The sequence below is a fragment of the Bactrocera latifrons genome, unplaced genomic scaffold (genome assembly GCF_001853355.1).
Source record: "Bactrocera latifrons isolate USDA-ARS-PBARC rearing strain unplaced genomic scaffold, ASM185335v1 scaffold_47, whole genome shotgun sequence".
NCBI lineage: Eukaryota > Metazoa > Arthropoda > Insecta > Diptera > Tephritidae > Bactrocera > Bactrocera latifrons.
The window spans coordinates 602,224-611,448 of record NW_017537123.1 but is presented as its reverse complement, the minus strand read 5'-3'; the positions used below and the strand labels follow the sequence as shown (position 1 = coordinate 611,448).

The following is a 9,225-nucleotide window of genomic DNA, read 5'->3' as shown; positions in this document are numbered from 1 at the left end:
TCGAGGAAGATCGTTGTAAGTAGTACTGTTTCTATACTCAATGTATTGCTTTTATATAATTGGTATATTACCTTTAATATAGTTTTAATTTTTTTTCAACAGTACTTTGTACATACATAAGTATGTAAGTATAAAAACTTCCTTTTGGTTGTATCTTTCTTTATTAGTTTAAATTAAATACACATTTCTTTTATTCATTTTCATATATGAAAAGTATCCGATTGAAATATTGCATTTAAATTATCAAAGCAAAAATAAGACCACTTGAAATATTTTAAATAATAAATTATGTGCTTATACATAAATTTTGAAACTTAGTGCTACTACTGTTTCGGTTGAATTTGTACGATTCAAGCACGTTATGGGTTCAGATTACATCCTTGGAATATTTAAAATATTTTGTTTATTTTTTTCGGTTTACTTAATTTTAATTTTGTGAAGTTTCAACTTGAAACCCAACATTTCGCTTAATACACCTGATAGAGCGGAGAGTATAACAACTTTCACTGTGGTGAACAAATAGGGATTGGCGCTAAGCCCTGATATTTTGAAGGGTGTTTCCAATTCTTTAAGCAGATCAGCAGCCAATTTTAGTACGCTGTTGGACACCATGAGTTCGTCTTTTTTCTTAGGCTTTTGCTCAATCTGCGATGAAATCGAAAAAAAGTGAATGACAAAGTTTAGCTGACTAGATGTGTAAATACCTGTAAATATAAATTTATTTGTTCAGTTATTAGAACAGAGACGCTTCGATATTTGTGATGTATTTTGTTGCCAAGAGTCATAAATCGGACCAAAAATATGCCAATTGTTGTAGACCACATCAGCGCCTCTAAATTTAAATGGGAGTGTAAATGCACTGAGTCCTTAAGCCATTCCACACTGAGAAAGGCCAATAATAGTAAGGTGACTATGAATGCCGCTGACACAATGACGTCGACGGAACGTTGCGGCCCACGTTTCTTGAAAATAACGACATATTATATCATATATACCCATGTCTACAGCAATTATTTCATTAATATGTTTTACCTTGAGATATGAGCGTACACTAAGCCAAGTCTTGATATTTCGTACTTTATTTAACCGAAAATGTGGCAGGTTGGATTTACGTGCACGACGCGATGAAGTTAGATGTGAGAAGAGCTTAGCATAGAGGAATCTATAAATTGATTTAAAAGTTTTGGATATTATTTTGCCACATTTTGTGCAAATTCACCCACCTCTGTTTGAAAGTCCGTTCTGCCACAGCGAACACTATGAAAAGAATTGTAGTGAGACAGAGGCGTTGGAGGAAGCTTATGACCAACACTGTGCGCTCCCACTGAGTATTACCGAAGGCAAAGCCAAATATTGTCCACAAGGAAAATGCTGCTTTTTGCCATAACAGCATAGGAACTTCAAGGTAATTAATTTCATTGGCGCTGTCGATGGTTACCTAATGCAAATAAGATGTAGCACAAAAAATGAGGAACACTAAATGGCGAAAATACTTCACACAACCGACAAAAAGATGGTATTAAAGAGAGAATGAATGAGAAGCCCAGACCAATATAGATGTAGTCGTTTGTTTCCGGCATTGATTCAACCCGCTCAATAATACAGGATGAAATCTCAAGCACGGACATTTGTGCTTTTTTTATCTCGCGTTGTTCCCAAACAGTGCAACTGACTGACAGAGACATATCCAAATAAAAACAGAGTAAAAATTTATTGGTTCACGCTTGAAAGCATTCTGAACTTACTGCGATCTGACGTGCCATGTGGATTCAAAATGGTAGTGGGCATGAAATCTGCATCGTAGCCATCCTCATCTGAAAACTGATTGCTTTTATAGTTATCAGAATTCTCCAACTCTGAACTGTAACTGCATTCTTCACCTGTGAAAATTCAATAACATGAGTTTTAAGATATTTATAGGAATATTAATTAATTAATTTAATAGTATTACTGTTTGTGGTTACACCAAGCCATTCTGTAGCGGAAGTTGTACACTCGGTGTAATTAGAAGCATTGCCCAGCGAAGCAGGACTAGATATAGTCTCTCCATCGTCACCCTCTTCATCGGTGTCGCCACTGCTTACATCTGCTGCAACGGAAACATTTAGTTTCCTCGATGGCTGATAGATATCACATGAGGCGAGTGGCCGCATTTTCTCATTTAGCGGTTTCAGACGATAATAAGCGCTTGATTGTGGCTGTGTCAACATTCATAGTGAATATCAAAAAAGTTTGCAACGCTGCTTATAATAAAGAACGATAGATTGTTTGTGGTGTCTAAACTTACCTCTCCTTCATAACTGCTGGTATCTTCCAATCGTTCTATCCGGTTGGTTGCATTTAATCGCAAACGTAGTTTATTCTCTTCGGACAGCACCGGTGTTTCCGCATACGAAACCGGTAGTGCTATATTCATTTCCTCCCCACTTGAACTTTTGCCATTCAGACTCTCAAAGCCATCATCTTCACAGATTTGGCGTCGATTGTTGTTACGAAGTGCTGGTATCGCCAAGGAACCTTGGTTGGGCGCACTAGTAGACACAGACGCAGCAGCAACGCCGCTCACACTTTGGTCTTTCATATTCTCCTTTCGATGTTCGGAAACTAGGCAATCAGTGCGCCTTATGAGATCATCATAGAATTCTTGTACGCACGTATCGATGCGTACCATTTTGCTGCCGGGAGAGCAGTCAGCGCTCGAAGTAGTAGAGCTGGCGTCAGTTGCACCACTTTTAGTGCGCACTGTTCCTGTGGAGCCGCATATTGTATTCGGAGAATTAGTTTCACTGGTCGTGGTGGTGGTCGCTGCCGATACTGAAGCGGAGCCGGAGGGGGATGACAGTGATTGTGGCGAGGTTTGTTGTTGCTTCTCTTGTGTACTTACCACAGTCGGTTCGCTACTTACTATAGCGTAATTATGTATGGGCGAGTGCCAATTCACATTTCGTTTCTTATTTCCTAAACTATGACTACTCGTAGGACTATGGTTATCGGTATTGCAATCGGTGCTGGTACTGCTGAAGTCTGCAGCAGTTGTCGTCGTTTCCGTTGCGCGTTTGAGATCAAGCTTTAGTTTGGCGGGACTGGTGCAGCGACGAATGCCGGTCGTGGTAATGATGGTGTTGTTGAAGATCTCGGCGCTGCCAATGCGAGCTGGTGTTACTTTTGGTGGCACTGGTGGCCGTTTCTTTGGCATTGTGGAGTCGTTTATATCGGCAGCCCCATTGCTTGGCGCCGATTCCACGACATTAGTAGTGGCATTGTTAATTTTGGTTAGCTTCCCAGAATTTGCTTGCATTCTTTGCATGGCACATAATAAGCGTGTTTGTTGTGTACTTTGTGTAGTGGTTATCTGTTGCTGCTGCTGTTGTTGTTGTTGCTGCACTATTGCAGCCTGCTGTTGTTGTGTTGAGGCATCAACAGAATCTTGATTACGCAATCTATATGGTAAATATTTATTTTAAATAAAATATATTCATTCGTGTGTGCATATGTTTGCATGGGTTATTTACCTCACAAGTTTCTTGCGCCTGCGAACGCGATTCTCGCCACTCTGTCGGGATGGTCTGCCACTCTGGCTGGCGTTCGAACAGCGTCTATGTTTGGACTTTACACTAGTTAAAATATTAGTTGCCACAATTTGCGAGTGTATAAAACTGAGCAGCAAGCCCAGTACCATTGGTATAATCAGGTCCGATAAGGTGACAACGTGCTATTAAAAGGGAAAATAATTATGTGTCCTTGTGCTCATAAAATTTTCAGCATACGCATGTTCGTACCTCTTCTTCTACCTGTTTACTTCCATAATTTAGATCGGCCTTGGTTGCATTGCTTCTCGTCAAATTTGTGTCTATGAAAGACGAAGATGAGTTTATGTTATCGATACCACCAAATCGTTGTAAATTGAAGGTGTATATTGCCCAAGTGACCATTTGTGTGATGTACATTAATAGGAGCACGGCGAACGTGTTTGGCGATGTTTGTTTGACCCACCATCGTGAAAAGACGGGCAAGAAGAAGTACCGCAACACGGCTAAACGTATTACAGTTAGAAGAGATTGTTTTGGCTTGGCTTTTGGAAATGTGGAGCCTACTCAAAAGGAAATAAATTTTGTAAATATTAGTATTTGGAAAAATTACATATTCAGAGCAATTTTTGGCGAACCCTACCTCTAACTAAATCGACATCAATCAGGTCTGTCTTGAGCTTTGCATTTTTAAGTGTAACACTGTTAAAACCATCTAAAATTTTCTGCTCTACAGTTTTCTCCCATTGCTGCTTATCGTAGGTGCCAATCTTTTTCTGATACCTAAAATAATAGTAAGTAATCAATTAGCAAAATTCGCGAACATGGTTTATTTGGTATTTCACGTATATATGTACGTAGAAAAATATTTCGGAAGACATTGCATGAGTTTATTCTTATATTACTAAATATGTTAGAAGTGAGTGAATTAAGTTAACAGTTCATACTGAAACTTTACTTTCAGTGTTTTTCTCTAATAAAAGTAATAATAAGACTAGTCTAACTGTAATACCATTTTTGAAAAGAACTCACCACGCAACAATTTCATCCAATCTCATAGTAGTGTTTACATACGATTTGGCTCAAAAGATTTCCTAGGAAATATCTGAAAGCAAGAATTCAAAATATCAAAACACTAATGGTATCCATATATATGAACATAATAGTAGTGAAAAAAATTAATATGACAAAAAACTAGATACATGAATTTACATATTCTCCTTTTTATCTCGTTTAGTAATATCGTGATGTCACAAAAGAAACATAAATTCGCTGTGTATGCAGTTCTGTGTCACGTTGTTTGTTGCTCTGTTTTAATAAAACCGTAGACTGCAATTTATTAACCAAAAGTTTGCATACAGAACAGCGTAGAAAAAATCATCAATGGAGTTTAGTTCAAAGTTGAAATCGTTTTGCAAATTTGAAATAAAAAAAAAATACTAACATGTATGACAAAACTCTAAAATTAGATATTTAGAAAGTCAAATACTAATTTGCTGCTTTTAGGCGCAATCGAGTAATGGAATATGAACTTGTAATTAAAGAAAATGCTGTGGTTATGTGCAGGTATTTAAATACCATGCATTTGTATGTATGTATGTAGGAACCGGTACGTTGCTTAACAAAATATGAGCGTTTGTAACAATAATAATACATTTATTGTAATATTTGTGCTCGTTGTTATTTTGAAAATTTTTTGAGATTATTAAACCCCTGATATAATTTCATTTAGTTAGTAAAAGTTATACAAAAGATAATAAGTTTAAGCTTGCATCGGGAAGCTTTGTGTAAAATTCCTAAGCGTAAGCGGTTTGATAACAATAATGAAGAGTAATGAAAAATATATTAAAATTAAAATTTATGTCAGTAAAAATTTGTATAAAAAAGAAACATTCCACTTCGTTCAATTATCCCTCACACCAGCCTGAAAGGTTCCTACAAGGTTGGTTAGCATTTATGTACAAGACTACAAACATATACATTCATACATACATATATGTATATACATAGATATGTACATAACCCAAAGCATAATATGGGTGTAAATTTTAACAACAGAAACTGTGGGGCTGACAACTTTCACCTTCACTCGCGTCTTAACATCCAGAGTCTGTAAATTGCAAAATAGGCAAGCTGGCAAGACAAAATATTTACCATACATGCCAACGGTATAATAAAATCAAACTTATATAAACGATGCCAATATACAATATAAATGGTTTGAGACTTCCGCATTGTGAGATCGATGGTTGGAGGAACATGCATCCCACACATATCAATATATTTAAGAGTAAATATGTATGTTTGGCATGCAATAAAACAAGCGTGTCAACAGCTGTTTAAGACGTCGCTGAGGCTAGATCATTTTTTCTGCTTTTGGAACTTTTTGTTAGGTACCGAGTGGTTGGCCTTTTTTGTGTTATGTGAGTTCGTTTTATGCAAATTGGAATAATCACTATTTTACCAAAAGTAGTTTCAACGTCTAAGTTGGTTAGTTGAAGCGAGTTCAAGGTTATTATTATTGTTTACTAGCACATCTGCTTTCGATACTGCACTTTGTAGGTGAATCAATTACTAGCCACAAACATAAATCCTCAAATGCAATTACATCTTATTTTCACAACGTCTAACTTACCAATTTACGCATTAATTTTATTGAAATTCTGTTCACTCTATAATTCATTTATTTTTCAAACGATATTTTATTCTTTCCACGGCTCCTAATTTAGGTAATTTTTCTTAGTGTTCTTCTCATTTGATATGGCACCATAATATGTCCGTGAGACAAGCGCGTTTATTATCCAATTCACAGCAGTCGCGGAACAACAAAAACTAACTGAAAATTGTTCCTCCCTTTGATTTGGTTTCCACATCAAAATCAAATGTAAACTTTTTGTTTTCGCTGTCGTGCCTCCAGGTGAGCGTAACTCCACTCAATATCCAATAATAACAGTGCTCTCAATGTTTTATTCTTCCGGCACACATTGCTAACTCTCTCCACTTGTCAACTTGGCTGCTCACAGTGAGTCTCGGTAGTGTATGCAACGATTGTTATAGATATGTGCACATATGTATGTACTAGCAGCTACAAGCCAACGTTCTCTGCCTTTACTGGTATTCGGATAACCAAATCTTTTTAATTTTGAATTTTGTTTTTATTTCGTTCTTCTGCTGACCCAAACAAATGTCAGTTTTCTTTCTTTTGTTCGCTGTTTCACGATTTCACTTCGAACTACTTGCGATTCTTCTGTGCCCACCTCTGAAAAAGAAAAACAGTGTTGCGGTTTTTAAATACTAACACCAAGGTATGATTTTGCTGATTTTATAAATGAATGGAAAGTATACACAAAAAAATTTATGAATAATTTGTAAAAAGTAATATTTGACTGAATGATTTGAAGGAACAATGTAGTATTTACACTTGTTCATAATTCAATTATAGAAGGCTGTGCGTGCTTCTTCTTACAAAGGAAGTGTTTGTTTCTATAATATCAAAAGCACTTGTGTTTTTCTTTTTTCATGTGTTTTCTGTTTTTATTTTCACTAGTTACCACTCAAAATGCATTTTCTTTGGAGGAAATTTTTTAAGAATTAGTTTTTGAATCATAAAAATTAAACAATACAAGAAAAAACGGCAGATTTTGACATTATGAATCCAATTGCTTTTGTCAAATTTTTGTTTTTAAGCAATCGACAAGACGTTATATTATATAATTGAATCGAACACTTGTTTCATTGAACTGATTGCTGCATTGAAGGGGAGATCCGCAAAACATCCTAGGTTGTTGAAGTGTTGGCAACACTGTTTGGAACAAAATATTGATAAGGGATAACTGTCAAAATCTTCTGATAAGAGATACCAACAGCTGAGTGCACTTATTGATATTGTTAAGGGCAGGGTTTAAGGTGACGAAACTCCAATACATTAACACCGGTTAACTCATACACCCTATCAGTAAGAAAGGCATGAAGGATCTCCCTCATGATCTGTGATGCATTGAGGACTGCATAGGCCCATTCACATACATCTTTCCTAGCTTTGCTTATCAGTTCATACGGAAACAAAGAAGCGGAGAAAACAAAAGTATTGTGGTATATGAACTCTTCAGTTCAGTGTATCTCTCTATGTAATAACAATGGTGAATGTTGCTTGCCAGAGCGTAAAAAGATGAGAGTTGGCAAGGATTTTACTTGTCTTCGAGTCGAAAACTTTTTATGTGAATGTACTAGCAAAATTTTATTATACCCTGCTTGGAGTATATTTAATTTGGCACAAATTTTGTAAAATTCTGAAACATCGGAGATCATAAAGTATGCATGTATGTATATAAATGACCACCGTGACGAGCTGAGTTGATTTAGCCATGCCCGTCTGTCCGTGGGTATATACGTCAACACTACTCCCTCAGTTTTGGAGAATCGATATCGGATAATGCTGTAGTTGAACAATCAAACTCAAGTCATTATATGGAAAACTTCCTGTCTGACACGATACCTTCATGAAATTTGACTTTGACTCTTTCTAAATGTTCAGACAGGATCACTTAGCACTTAGCTGCCGTCCAAATTGACCGACTAAAATGAAAATAAAGATATTTTCATATCTTTAATACTATAAAAATAGCAATTGTGAAGGGTATTATGGCTTCAGTGTCGCCGAAGTTGACGCTCCTTTCTTAATTTTTAAAGAAAAACTATGATTTGCTTTGCTTAGTAATCGTAGGGCATGAAATTATACAAAAATTCAATCAATTTTGTGAGACATAAAAATATTGTTAAATTTCAATCTAAATTACTGATAAAAGGCTAATCAGTCTTTGCCAACCCATCGAAAATAAACACACTTTCACTTCTTATCATCCAAAAAATAGTTTATTTTATCCATTTTGTAGCAAAAAATTCATATTTATATATATATGCGAATACAAACGGCTTAAACATGTATATCTGCACACATACATGTACATATGTATATACATACGTGCAGAAATAAATAATTCGCAGAAGTTTATTTAATAAATTCAAATTCCTTTTCGACAATCGTACGGCAACGATACAATTAAGTTTCCCAATTGCCTTTACACAAATACATTTTAGATTTCGTTTGGGTTTTAGTTGCGGCGGTCTAGCTTTTGCATATTTGTGGACTTAATTTTTAATTTTTCGCTAAGAAGTATTTCTTTTGCCTCTCCGATAGTATTCCCGAAATGTACTTCAATCGATTCTTTGTAAGTATGTCTCTCTCTCTCTCTATTTTTTAATGTTTATTTGGATTCGCTTTCGGATCTATGTTTGCTAAAAATTCGTTGTAGTAGTTCTCCTTACGTCTAATTTAGACGATAGAATTGGATGATAATTCGAAAAATCTTTATTTCTTTTGTCGATGTATTTATTGAAATGTGTGTTTGAAATGTTTTCTCCAATTTATAGTTTTTTCCAGTGTATTCGTTGTTCCTCTATACGCTTTAATTAATGGTAACTATTTATTGTTTTTGGTTTTTAAATTATCACGACTGTTTTGGGTGTTGTGGCGGTGGCGGTGGCGCCGGCTTGAAGCATTGTAGCAGGAAGGCAGTGTATAATAAGAAACCAACGGCCAATGCGATTAGCGCATACATGAATATATTCAATTCTGGTTGGCGGAAGCGATTTTTGCGTAACCATTCCAAAACCTCATCTTCGGAAAGAAGATCACCTA

The 9,225-nt window shown here is 35.9% G+C and overlaps 2 protein-coding genes across 10 annotated transcripts in view; both read right to left on the bottom strand.

Moving 5' to 3' along the window:
* Positions 1–416: 416 nt before the first annotated feature.
* On the bottom strand, positions 417–6,885 carry LOC108973246 (putative homeodomain transcription factor). Its single transcript, XM_018940349.1, has 13 exons — positions 6,163–6,885; positions 4,560–4,632; positions 4,171–4,310; positions 3,780–4,090; positions 3,513–3,712; positions 2,288–3,440; positions 1,952–2,198; positions 1,746–1,880; positions 1,494–1,672; positions 1,224–1,438; positions 1,033–1,162; positions 705–962; positions 417–645 (listed from the first exon to the last, which is right to left on the bottom strand). Exons 2-13 carry the CDS (start codon positions 4,583–4,585, stop codon positions 418–420), a joined length of 3,222 nt encoding a protein of 1,073 aa, XP_018795894.1. The 5' UTR covers positions 4,586–4,632; positions 6,163–6,885; the 3' UTR covers position 417.
* A 1,492-nt stretch (positions 6,886–8,377) lies between these two features.
* Positions 8,378–9,225, bottom strand: part of LOC108973243 (FK506-binding protein 5) — a 36,934-nt gene continuing 36,086 nt past the window's right edge. For 5 of the 9 annotated variants that reach the window (XM_018940341.1, XM_018940337.1, XM_018940339.1 and 2 more), the window contains one exon: positions 9,035–9,222. In XM_018940341.1, coding sequence (XP_018795886.1) covers positions 9,035–9,222 — 188 coding nt within the window. Of the gene's footprint in view, positions 9,223–9,225 lie in introns of all 9 variants that reach the window. The other 4 variants (XM_018940336.1, XM_018940340.1, XM_018940338.1 and 1 more) reach the window with 1 other exon arrangement.

Excerpts from the sequence above, each read along its gene's own strand:
- LOC108973246 (XM_018940349.1), bottom strand. The coding sequence starts at position 4,585 with ATGAGATTGGATGAAATTGTTGCGTG. Across the intron at positions 4,091-4,170 it reads TGATGTCGATTTAGTTAGAG|GCTCCACATTTCCAAAAGCC; the intron begins GTAGGGTTCGCC and ends CCTTTTGAGTAG. Across the intron at positions 963-1,032 it reads GTGTACGCTCATATCTCAAG|AAACGTGGGCCGCAACGTTC; the intron begins GTAAAACATATT and ends GTTATTTTCAAG.